The 13,160-nt window shown below is 34.5% G+C and overlaps 1 protein-coding gene across 11 annotated transcripts in view; it reads left to right on the top strand.

Annotated features, from left to right (window-relative positions):
• The window catches only part of ULK4 (unc-51 like kinase 4), a 221,747-nt gene that overhangs the window by 62,665 nt on the left and 145,922 nt on the right, over nt 1-13,160 (top strand). For all 11 annotated transcript variants that reach the window (XR_002436196.1, XM_021389306.1, XM_021389301.1 and 8 more), the window contains exons 24-27: nt 2,459-2,580; nt 2,865-2,921; nt 6,852-6,903; nt 6,997-7,091. Coding sequence is in view for 10 of the 11 variants with exons in the window: in XM_021389306.1 (XP_021244981.1) it covers nt 2,459-2,580; nt 2,865-2,921; nt 6,852-6,903; nt 6,997-7,091 (326 nt within the window). In the remaining variant the exon portion in view is untranslated. The remainder of the gene's footprint in view (nt 1-2,458; nt 2,581-2,864; nt 2,922-6,851; nt 6,904-6,996; nt 7,092-13,160) is intronic.

Genomic DNA, 13,160 nt, shown 5'->3' with positions numbered 1-13,160 from the left:
CAAACTTGCTTTGTAAAGTACAGGGCAAGGAGAGATGTAACAGCATATCTGTGAGTATGTGTTAGAAACTTAAATGTAATATACTGAGTATCCGCTTCAGGGAATTTTTACGGAAAATTTCCGTGGAAAGGATGAAGAGAAGGAAAGAAGGGAAAGGAAGGAAGAAGAGAAAAGGAAGGAAAGAAGGACAAAATATGAGATTGATGTGGGTAGTCTGAATCATAGGCATTAAAATTATTATTAAAAATTCTGGTGGGTGAGATCTACCACAGAACAAAGAAAGAAAGATAAATAGCAAGACGAGGAAGGAATACTGAGTCTTGAAAAAGTGAAATGGAGCTAAGCCAACCCTGAATGTGTATGGCTTGTCGTTAAACAGTGGGGGAAAAATAGCATACATTTATTTTCCTGTGAGATGATGGGTGATTTATTTTTCATTCTCTACATTACTGCTAGAATATTGAAAATGTAATGGTAAAACTGCAAAAGTCATGTTGCTATTTTAAAAGAAACTACTTGCTATGACAATGCAATTTTTTGCCCTGTTGCAAACAGCTGATTTGAATGAAGTATCAGGTTCATATGTTGAGTATATTGTAGGATTTGCAAGTCTCAGAACCTGAAAACGTGATATGTCAACTATGTAGTTACTGCTATTACTAAAAAAGAATGCGTCTGTTTCTTTAAAAAGGGTTCTGCTGCTTTTTTTTTTGCTTTTTATTTTTTGTAGTATTGATATAGAAACTTAATGCATTCTTTGATTGTTTGGAAAATTGATATCTCAAGCTTAATTTTATATTAAAATTGCCTTTTCAGTCTAGATTTGTGTTTTCATTGTTTTTATTATCTGTCCATATATGTCAAAGGCTTTTGCTTTCTATTTTTGAGAGTATCATGAAGGATTCTGTTCTGCTTGAGGAGATAAAAATTATGATCTCCAAAGAAAAATGACAAGATCTGTGAAGTGGAACAGTTAAAAGCAGTTTAACTGTTGATTTAGAATTAATCCTAGTTAGTTCTTAATATGCATTTATTTGAGCTTCTTACTGATTCCATCTTCTTCCAGCAGATGTAGCTATAAACCAAATAGGTTGACAAGTTGTAGAAATTGCCATTAAAGATGCATTGAAATAAATAAAATGATAATCTTGTGGATAATTTTTTTTCAAGTTTTCAGTTGTTGTAGGTAAGAGAGTAATTTTATTTTGGTATTTGTAATATTTAACCTATTGCTAGAAGATAAATGTAAATTGCTGGAAGATAAATGTAAATTGCTTACATCAAACTAAGAATTAAATTAGCTATATCTGTTTATCGAAACTGATGAATCTGGTGAATATATAGACCTTAAAACAGAGAGAGTGGAGTGTTCAGTGATTATTGGTAAACACAGAGATATCTGTTAATTACAGTTTTGTAAGTCATTAAAGAATGCGTTTGTGAAACAACAATATTTTGTTTTACACATTTAGAGTGTTTTAGACAACACTTTTATGAGCGGTACATTATAGAATGATTCAAATCTTTAGGGCTAAGTATTGTTACAACCAAATTTGGTTGCTTATGTTGAAAATTAAACTCCAGGGAACCAGAAGAAAAGCATTGTTATTTTTAAGTGTGAGTAAACTCTGTGATGTACTTTTTTTTCCTGTTCTTTATTCCATGCAGAAGTAGTCTTGGATTTCTAAAACAATAATGTAACACAAATTGAGCATGATTTTATATGTCTCCTCTGAAGCTTAAACTCCAATTTTCAATATTGAAATTAGAGTTTTGTTCCCTTATTGTAGTGTCTGTGTTTTGTTATGGACCAACTCCTGTCACTAACCTGCTCCTAACTCTTTCTATGAGAAAATGAAAAGTTCTCTTGCTTTAGGTAACTTACAGCATTGTTAAACCTGTGTTTATGAGTCCACAGCTAATTGAGGGCTTTTTAGGAAGTGGTGGAGGTTGCTTGTTTCTTTCTTCTGGTAGTACTATTGCTGCAGGAAAAAGATGCATTATGTCACTGACTTAGGTGAAGCTCTTGGTCAACTGGAAGTTGTGAGAATTTTGCCTTTGATTTCACTGGAATTAAATTGCACTGATAGCATTTCAACAGCGGAATTCCATGCTTATGTAATCACCATAAGCCAGTAAAAGTCCACGTTGCTGAGGGGAGTAATTTCACCTTTGTTTCTACTCCTGCCTCGTATTTCTAGCCTCAGCAGTTTGCCAGAGGTAGCCTTTATGTGCCTGTCCCTGTAGCTGGAGCAGGAGGTTGACCTGGGTGAAAACTAAATAGGAAATAAAAGTGTTGGATCAGCCTGATTTTATCATCATGCACATGAGCACAAATTTCATCAGGAGGGAGAAGATGGGATGGCAAAGAGGATACTGCAACAGAAATGCTTTATATGTCATTTGCTGTTGAGTAAACCAATTATGTTAGATTAGTCTGAAATGTTGTTTTCTGTAGGTGACATTCTCAGTACCTTAACTAGTGTCTCTGGACGCAAACACCCATCAACAGTTCAGGCCAAACAGCTGAAGATGTGCCTTCCCATGATGCCTGTAGTGCTTCATCTTGTGACATCCCAGGTAGTTTCTTTTTCCCAAACTCTTTCAATTTCCAGAAATCTAACTTCTGCTGATTAGGATCAGTATGGATCAAATATATCTTAATGTATGATTATATTGACAAGTATTTCAGCTAAGTAGCAGTGTTAAAAATGTAACCTTGTTTTTGCGCATTGTGGGATAACTCTAATGATGAAAGCAAATGCGTATTTTTCCTTCTTTTTCAACATGACTATGAAATATCTTTTACTTTCTCTGGTCATAAGATATGTGGTTACTCTAACTTTTTTACTAAATTCAAATAGGTATTTCGTCCTCGGATAGTCACAGAGGAGTTTCTTTTCAACTATGGGACCTTACTTGTGAGTATAACCATCTAAATTAAATGGTGTTTGCAAAAAATAAATTTGCATACAATTTTGGGAATTATTTTAATGCAAAGTAATTACATTACATTTATACATTGGCGAGACATCTTTATTGTGAATACATTTGTTTAGTTTTGATTTTCAGCAATCTTCAATGGCATGACATTCAATGAAGTTAAATGCTGGGTTCTGCATCTGAGAGAGAGCGATGCCAGACACAGGTTTAGACTGGGAGACGAGATGCTCAGCAGAAAGGGACCTGGGGTGCTGGTGACAGCAGGTTCAGCAGGAGCTAGCAGTGTGCCCTGGCAGCCAAGATGGCAAGCAGCATTTTGGGGTGCGTTAAACACAGCACAACCAGCTGGCAAAAACAGGTGATACTCCCACTGTATTTAGCACTGATGCAGTCTCACCTTGCATCTTGTGTACAGTTCTGAGCTCCACAGTATAAGAAAGATGTTAAAGTACTTGAACAAATCCAGAGGAGAGTGACAAAGCTGGTGTCGGAGCTGGAAAGTGTATCCTCTGAGGAGGGGCTGACAGCACTTGGGTTGCACAGTCTGGAGAAGGCTGAGAGGTGAGCTCAGTGCTCTCTGTAGTTGTGTGTGAAGGGGAAGCAGAGAGATGTGCTGGCTCTGCCACTTCAAACCAATAGCAGGATGTGCAGGAATGACACAGCGCTACACCAGGGGAGGCTCAGACTGGATATTATAAACATTTCTGTCCTCTGAGAGTGGTCAGGCACTGGAACAGGCTTCCTGCAGAGGTGGCTGGTGCACTGTGCCTGTCAGTGCTCATGAGACAGCTGGACAATCCCCTCAGTAATGTGCCTTTAGGTTTTGGTTAGCCCAAAAGTGGTCAGGCAGTTGGACTCAATGATCTTTGCAGGTCCCTTACAACTGAACTCTTCTGTTCTACTTTCTTCTATTCTATTAAAAGCTACGTATATTGTCAGAAAATGTTTTCTTTAGTAATCTATTGAGTTGAATGGAAAATATGCTGTCTGGTGCTCAAATATACTCTCTACATCTCTGACATAATATACTGAAAGTTTCCTGTGTGCTTTATTTTACAGTAGAATTACCTCTGAATTGCACACAATATTATTTCCAGAAATTTTGCTGAAACCATCACTAGAAATGAGACATAAATTAAAGTTGCCAGTACTTTTACACTTATTTTATTTAGTTGATGAAAAGCTGAGTATTACAAGCTACAGAGATATTAGTCTTGTAACATATATATAAACTATTTATGATGTTAGTGATGGAAAATGAACTTTTAACTGTCCCATAAGATAGTACAGTTAAAATGAAGTAGTACAATTGTAATGTAATTTCTGTGTATAAAGCAGTTGTTTCTGCTGAATGAGGAAAATAGCCAATTTCTAAAGTTGCCTATCGGAGTTAAAAAAAAAAAAAAAAAAAAAAGCTTTTAAGTACACATGTTCTTAAATGACAGCTATGTACTAACTTCCACAATTGCATGCAGAAAAAATGCTTCACCACAAACAGCTAAGTAAAATTTTACTGTTCGTATTCACTTCTATTTCTCTGACTTTGATTCCAAGAAAATATGGGTTTAAGTTAGAACTCATGATCAGTGAGAAAGTTTTTGTAGAAAAATTTGCAGTAGAATAAAACAAAAATAAGTAGAAACTGAACTAGAAAATCTTTTATCTCCCTCAAGCACTTGTAAATAGCAAGTAGACTTATTAATGATTTTGCATCACCCTTTTAGGAGGTGAAATTCTTTTGTCAACAGTATTGGTACAGTAAACCAAGCACAACATACATTTTCTTTTGACGTTTCTTCAAATTGCTTGAACTACCGACTAAGGAAATAAGGCTAATTATGTTACTACAGCTTTCCTCTCAGATCAAGAAGAAAATTACTTGACTGACTGTTTCCTATGTCTTGTCTCCATCGAGCTAGGCAATTCGGGAACTTAAATATACTATTTGAATTTATGCATTAAAAATTGTGGGGAAGTAATACAACTGAAAAACATATATGAAATCAGAGTCTATTTTATATAACTATGTAATTAATTCTGAAAGAGTAACTATCCATTCTACTGGGGAACAGTCTACTCTGGAATTTTGTTTACCAGAATTCCCACTGACATCCATAAAAGAACATTCAGTCCTCAGCTTGTACTTTTTCAACGTACTGTGCTTTATTTGAGGCCTCTAAGTCTTGAGCAAGCTAGCCCTTCAAGTTTTTTTTTTCCTAATTTATTCCAAAATCTTACTCATTACAATGAGAAATGATTAGGAGCGGAAAGATGTCTACTTGGTATTTGGAAGGGAAAAAAAGTATTGATTTTCCTGTAACTGTTGTTCACTGAGAAATATCTTTTTTCTTGTTGCTTTGAAGTTATTTCTATCATCACTGTAATTCTCAGTGCTCCCATGAAAAGAAATTGAGAAGGAGTTGGGACAGTCCTTTCATGTTTTCAGCTGTAAATAGAAAGACACGGAGAAGACTTGCTCTGCCCCAAAGGCACAGCTAATAGTAGGCTCCCAGTGGAATGCACAGGGCAGACTTGGTTGTCATAGAATACACACAGTTCCCCTCCATTGCTCAAAAAAACCAACAGATGGCATATAAATGCACCTTCTTCTTGTTCTTAATTTTGTAATAGAAAATAAAGAAAATAAGCAAAAGTAGCTGAAACAGTCTATGCACCAAATGTGTTGATTTTTCCAGATTGGTCGTGACACTATAGTTGTAAGAGAAATGATCTTAAATGAGCAAACAAAATAAAATAATTTGCTCTCTTCCAAAACAAATTAATTAGATTACAGCAGATAATTTTCTTCAGATGATTAGGAAGATAAAACACCTGCTATTTTATAGAAGCAATTGTTTTTATGACTTCTTCTGAGATACTTTTATATTATGAAATATGCAGTTAACTTCTATCAGAATTTCTTATCAGAGACATCCTTTAGATGTCTCTTACATACAGAGGAAAAGTAACCCATGTAGGCATTTCTGCTGTTCTAATATGTAACAACAAAGTTTTAATTGATAATGTGATATGAAATCAGTGTTTCAGAATGATCGTTTTCTTAATCTTTTACATCACATACAAGTACAGAGATATGTTTGCACATTGAAAATTGGAAAATATTATCCATTGTATTATCATGTATCCACGTGATACATTCACTGTATGTTAAATACTGCATAAGTAATTATTGGCTGGTATTTCTTCTTTTTCTAGCAAGAGTCATTAATATGTCTTTTGTGTCTCCTGTTAAATAGACAGCTGTGTATAAAAGTAGAAGAAAGAGAATGAAATCAAGGTTAAAAGGCAAAAGAATAGCAGGTGTACTTGTACAGTATTTACTTATCTAAGATTTTTAATACTTCATTGCTCCTAATTTATTTAGATGATATTTAGTAGAAGGCTGTGTCTTTTTCTATGTACTCATGTGTGCAAGTGTCTCCATAGTAGGAATAGCAGGCATGGAGATCAAAAAGATGTACAAATAACAGAAAATTGCATTTTCCAGGAGAATCTTTGGTGTTTTTAGTGAGTTATTTTAGCATAGGCATATCCAAGGTAGTTCAAAGGCTTTTTAGAAAGTACAGTTTTCTGTTAACAATACAGTAAGACATTTAATTACTGCCTATTTAGCTGGAAATGCTGTCATTCTTGGCATTAGTCAAAGTAATGATCCTTACTGTACTCTATGTTTAATTGTCCAGCAGCATTAAAGACTTGCAAAATTATTTTATAATTGCCAGATTATGAACATTTTGTCTTTCATATCTAAATTATCATGAGAACTGTAGATGCATCAATATTCTGTATTTACTCAATCCCTTAAATTTCATTTTGTAATTATTCAGTGATTATGCCTCTTAATTCTTGTTTCTGACGTGTTTTGAAATAAATGATTTTTTCTGTAGAATTTTATCAGATCGATAGATTCAGGAGAAACAAATTTGGATGGAGCAATAGGTAAGTTAACCCATGATATTACTTGCACTTTTATATTTAGGCATTGCAGAAGTGTTGCATTTTTTAAAGAAATGTAATGGTTTTTACCAATAGGTCCAGCTGCATCGGAAGAACTGATTAAGAGTACTTTATCAACATTTGAAGCAATAACACTGCATCCTGCCTTGTTGAGAACCCATCACTTGACTGTAAGTCTGGCAACAAATTAAATAGTTGCAGGGTAATTGGCTGAATCCCATTGACAAATTAAATAATTTGAAATTTAGAAGCTGTTTGAATTATAACTTAAATTGTATTGTGGTTCTAAGAGGAAAAAATTATTTTTATTAATTATTATTATTATTTTCTAAGAGGAAAAAATATGAAGAGGTTTATTTTCTCAAAATGCAAGACATTCAGACTTAGTTTACTATATTTAGAAATTGCAGAGAGAATGAGGAGGATATTTGCTTAAAAATTAGAAATAACACTTCTTAAAATTATTTTCAAATATCATACTTGATTCTATAAGCGAGTATGTTGTTACACATTAGTTAAATTTTTCCCACTTTGTGTGCCATTATACTTTCAAGGTAGTATGGATAGTTTTGTTCAAAATTTTTGATTTAATTCGTTTGAGTTTTGAGATAGGATGGCTAAAACCAGAATTGTGTTGGGAAATAACTGTCAGCAAAACGGTAAGTCAGAAGGCTTGATTTAGTGACTGACAAATTCTTGTAACTTGTCCCATTTGTCTGTGAGCTCTCGCTGAAAGCATGCCTGGGATGGACATTTAATTCAAATTGAAATTTGTGTGTCTGTACTTAAATTAGGTTAAAGGCATGCTGAATATAGCACTTAAGTAAAGATGAGCTTTATTCTAGCAAGTTGTGCTAATTAAGAATGAGTGATCCTAGGGATTGTGCTAGGGAAGAATGGCTGATCATAGAAATGAAATATTTTTAGATGTTGCATCCTGTTTGGTGTGCATATTAATTGAATGCTTAGCTAGTAAAACCTAAGTAAGTGAAAACATTAAAATAAAATAAAAAATTGAATTCAAATAACGTCATGTTTATTTTCATTGGTTCTCACAACCTATGAAGAGTATTATTCAAATAAATGGTTCTTATCCACAAAAATCTGACCAATTAATAACGAGCAAATAGTATAGAACGGAACAGTTTAGTATGGCAAAGAGTGCTCTATAAAAGAAAGCTAAATGTAGGTGAGGTATGAATACCTACTTATATTTTCCTATATGTCTGTCTGCCTGTAATTCACTATATTATAACATCATTCTAGAACCACCTCAACTTTTAAAAAGTTGTTTTACTTCTATGGGTTATCAGTGTGACTTATATTCACAGAAATATGTACCATATAACCCAATTAACCCTTGGCCTAGTGATAGGTGAGTTTTATTTACTTACCTAGATTCTTAAGGACCACTTTACTTCATCACACGTGTTGAAAGTTTTAGATGTTTATGTAAAGTCCACCTGAACATCTGAAATAAGCTTATGTAGATACACATAAAAACAGCTTGTCTGTCCAGTGACTAAATTTATGATGTGTAGCACTTCAGTAGAATAGTTTTCCTGATTCAGAATAAGTGTGTTTTGAAATTTATTAATTTTAAAATAACTGTATCCTTGTCAATGAACAACTTTTTTTCTTCATTTGAGAAAATAAAACCTATGACTTTGTTCATTTCCATAAATAGCAGTTCCTCCTGGCTGAAGAGCCCTCCTGACACTCAGCAAATAGCCATTCAGACACAAAATAAAGTGGAAAAAATGCTTTCAATTTGGTATGTTAAATTCAAAATTGTCCACTGTAATTAGTAATCTCTAACCACATCTGCCACTAGTGGTGCAAACTGTAATTAGTTTAATACTATTTACGAAGTCTAGTGTGCTAATTATACTTGAATGTACAGCTTACATTACTTTAGAAGAAAGGAGTACTTCATCTTCTATGATGCATACAGAATATTTTTAGAAATGCTGTTACTCAAGGGATGTCTTCTAATTGCTGCTCGCTGAGCATGACTGGAATCTATGAATATAAATGCCAACACCCAGCGGAACTTAATGCCTTTTAAAAAAGTTGAAGCAAGACATGTTCAAGGTTCCAGATCAATATTTAAGTGTAACAGCAGTTAATAGGAAACTCTCTTACTGGAGAGAAATGTGTATTTTAGGCTGATCTCTGAAGCCTGGATTGCTCATTTAGATAAAATTGGTTACAAGCAGTGTTTTATGAATGAGGCAGGGGGGAAGCCAAAACCTTATTGAGAGGATGTATTTTTTTTCATTATAACTGACATTTCTTTAAAATTTCTGATCAGAGATGAAATGCATTTTTTAGTAAATTTAGTGAATTTAATAAAAAGTGAAGTTGTTTTAAGCAAGCAGAACCAGTAACTTTTCAGTTCAGATCTGGTTTAATTTAGCTGCAATCAAAGTTGTGTAAATTAAGAAGAGTTTAAGAGTAACATTTCAGGTTCTTTCTCAAAATGAGAAGAAAATATGTGCTTCTTCTAGGTTTTACTTCATGTTTGATTTGTCTTTTTATTTGTGTCTTCAGCAAAGAAGATTGAGTAAATTGATTTTTGTGATCAAGTTTACGAAAAACATCAATCTCAAGAGTTTTTGAGAACATTCATTTCTGTGGTGACTGATTATATTATATATTGCTAAGTATGGTAAAGTCAAGGGAAAATAATTTAAAGTGTTCAATGGAGAGCTATTTGTGAGCAGTCGTTTTGTATGCAGTTGTGTGCATTTTTTACAAGATGCAGGGACAAATGCTGAGTAGGTGCAACTCAGCAAGTTTCTACAAAACTCTGTACTCAAAAGTTACGATGAAGACCAAAACGTCTAATCTCTATAGACTGGAGTGGAATGCAGACGATGATTTTGTAAACTAACACAAGTCCAAATGTTTGTTTCCTCTATGTATGTAAAAGAGAAAGCTACTTAAAAAATGAGTATAGTAAATGTTATAAATACATATTTTAAAATTTTGGTAACAGTTCGGATATAATTAACTGGAAGAATTCTACGCCAACTGTATCACTTATATTTTTCTTCTTTTTCTCTGTTGTGTGTTTATTTTCCTGAAAAAAGACCTATGGTAATTCAGTGCACTTTCAACAGTGATGAGATGAGGTTCATGACAGCAGTCAGTTGGTTCCTGTGGGAGTCTTTTCTATACTCCAACTAGCTCCCAAGAATGCTCTGTATACTACACAGATGATCTCTTACCTGAATCACAAAAGTTATTCTATAGTTCAGGCAAAAGTTGTCAGCAGTGATTCTCCTCCTGAAAGTTTTAGAACCTATTTTTAAAAATTGAGCCTAAATAAAAGCACCATAAGCCTGATGATTTGCTTGATGAGAAGTCAAGGGAAAAGCTGTGTGACATGGAAATCTACTGACTGACAATATAAGAGTTATTATTTTCACCGAAGATGACAACACAGGGGATTGAAACTTCAGCAAGTGCTTTTCTCTGCTCGTCTTAGTCTTTTCTTGATTCAGCATTCAGCATGTGTTGCTCTTCATCCACAAGCTGTTCTGATCTAACTACTGACACCTTAATTTTGTCAGTGTAGGGCATAACTATATGGACATATTATACGGCATTTCATCAATCACTTTCCCTTTTGAAGTAGATTAAAAATGTACACCCCATGTGGCTTTCTGTCCATTAAGCTAATCCACATGACAAGAGACTTTTTCTTGTGTGAGAAACCAGTTCTGTACTAATTGACATATTGAGTCAATCAATCAGAGCTGTCTCTTCCCCAAAGTGGGGAATAAAAAAAAAAAAAGATTCTGGATTTCTGAAGACTTTTAAAACAAAAATTGCAGAAATGTCATTCTTCTCCCCAGTTCATTCTAGCATTCATTAGATTATTGTTTTTATTACATTCTGAGAGATTACTGGGAATATAAAAAACATTGAGAATCATGCTGTGCCTCCATCAGATGCTTAAAGAAGTTTGAAGGCAGCATGATCCTAATCCCATGGAAAATCTCAACAGCAACTTTGTATGTGGAATTTTAATGAGAATAAATGTCAAGATGATGTTAGTTGTTGTAGATCTTACGTGTGACTGGAACAAAGGTTTTGGAAGCTGATAGTCTTTGCTTTGTTGCATTTAACTTGAATTGTGGATTAGGAGAAGATATTGGTCAGTAGTTGCAAATTAAAGGTGCACACTGGAAAGAGTAACAGACCTCTAGAAAAATCTCTGAAGATAATGTATTTCATTTGTTGCTAGTTTGGGTAGGATAACTTCATGGATTGGATAACATAGTTTCTTCACGCAAGTTAATTCTTGGATCTGATTTTCACCTGAGAACAGCATGGTTCGGAAGTACTACTAGACCAGGCTTTAAGCCTGCTTGCCATTTCAGTCCACCAAGTGTTACACCAAATGTCAAGGATTTGTCCATAAACACTAATCTGAAGATCTCTGAAACTCAGTTGTAAGCAAATGAGAGTTTTTTAGGCTGGTAGTGTTGGCTGTGTTCTTTGGGCTTGAGAACAGGGTTAAGCTCCCCATCTAAGCGTACCCTAAGTTACAAGTGATAACAGAGAAGGTTGTTAATATGCTAGTTCATTAATACGCAGTGGTTGTATGTATATGTTGCATGAATTCACCTTGTTGACTACACATCCTTGTTGGATGTATAGTACTCCACCATAGGGTACTTCTCCTAAACAGGGTTGTGCTAGTATTGGATCCTTCCACTGTGGGCTCTTGTAGAGTTATAACTGCTCTTTTCTGGTTATTTGTGGAGCTTGGACTTAGTTTGGCGAGGCTAAGTAAAAGCTGAGGTAATGTTTCTTTGTTACTAACGAAGTAAGAACATGTATTTGCTATGCAGGTCATGTGCGTCTAACATGGTCTGAACAGTGGAGACAAAAAGGCTGCAATCACAGTTGTTTCTTACAAACCTCCTTGCCACAGTGGTTGAATACTTAATTACTCTGAAACTAAGGCTTGTCTCTCTTTCTCTTTTTGGAAATAAATTAGTACAGAGACTTTGCAGAAGAATTGATGTTAAATTGTGCTCTTCTTCCCACCCATCTGATTTGTGAGGCTGATGAAAATGTGGAATAGTGAGCACAACTTTTGCTGGGTGCTCAAACCTTACTAGCAGAGTTTTCCTTGCAGGAATCTGCATTAAGGAAATGTTCTGATTTTGGATACTAAACTTGGATTTCCAAAAAGTTTTTAACACTCGTGCACCGAAGACTCTTAAAATCCACCTGTGAACCTTCCCTCTTATCTTCTAACATATCAGCTATTTCTAGCTAGTTAAAATTTACTAAGTAGAGAATAGAGATCACTTTTAAAAATTTAGACATGTTAAAAAAAAATGCTTTGCCGAGATCCGTGTTGCAACATGTGCTATTTATAAGAAATCAGGAAAAGGTCATGAGTTGTGAGGTGAGAGAGCTGCCTGATATTGCTGTTATTTGCAGTAGTGAAAACTAAAACTGACAGAAGAGTTGCAAAAGGTTTTCAAGATACTGAGTGCAAAGATAACATAATGACATGCAATTCAATACTGATAAATGTCAAGCAATGCACATAAGGAAAATCATTCAAATTATGCATATATAATGTCAGGCTCTAAACTACTTGTAACTATTCTGTCTATCTTTTAGCATAATTTTTTTTTCAATGAAAATAGTGACTTAATGCTCAGCTGTAATCAGAAAGACAGCTAGGTTATTAGAAATGACTGGTAAAAGACCAGAGAAAAAAGCAGAAAACATCACTGTGCCATGGCAAGTCTGTGGCACCTTCAGATCTTGGATGTTGAATGCAATTGTGGTCAATTATTCTGAAAGGGAACAAGAAAAAGTGTATGTTGGTGATGCAGGGAGGGATTGAATAGATAAGAACTTCAGCTTGTAAATGGAAGAAGGAGTATACAAAATAATGAATGGCATGAGAAAGCTGAATTCGAAATAACTATTTATGATTTTCTAGAGGGTATCAAGTTAGGTAACTAGACAGATGCTTTAAAACAAAGAAGTGCTTTTTCATAAGGCATAGTTGAGGCATGGAATTCAGTGCTGTAGGTGTTGCACGTGCTAGCAGTATAAATACGTTTTAGATAGGATTGGACAAATATATCAGAGAGGTTAGTAAGCTTTATTAAATGCAAAAGTACTGAGACAGCTTCATCTTAGAAAGTTAGAAAAACATCTAAATACCTTCATGCTTACATGGAATTTTGATTCCAGAT

The sequence above is a fragment of the Numida meleagris genome, chromosome 2 (genome assembly GCF_002078875.1).
Source record: "Numida meleagris isolate 19003 breed g44 Domestic line chromosome 2, NumMel1.0, whole genome shotgun sequence".
NCBI classification, from domain to species: domain Eukaryota; kingdom Metazoa; phylum Chordata; class Aves; order Galliformes; family Numididae; genus Numida; species Numida meleagris.
This window is presented reverse-complemented; position numbering and strand designations above follow the sequence as displayed.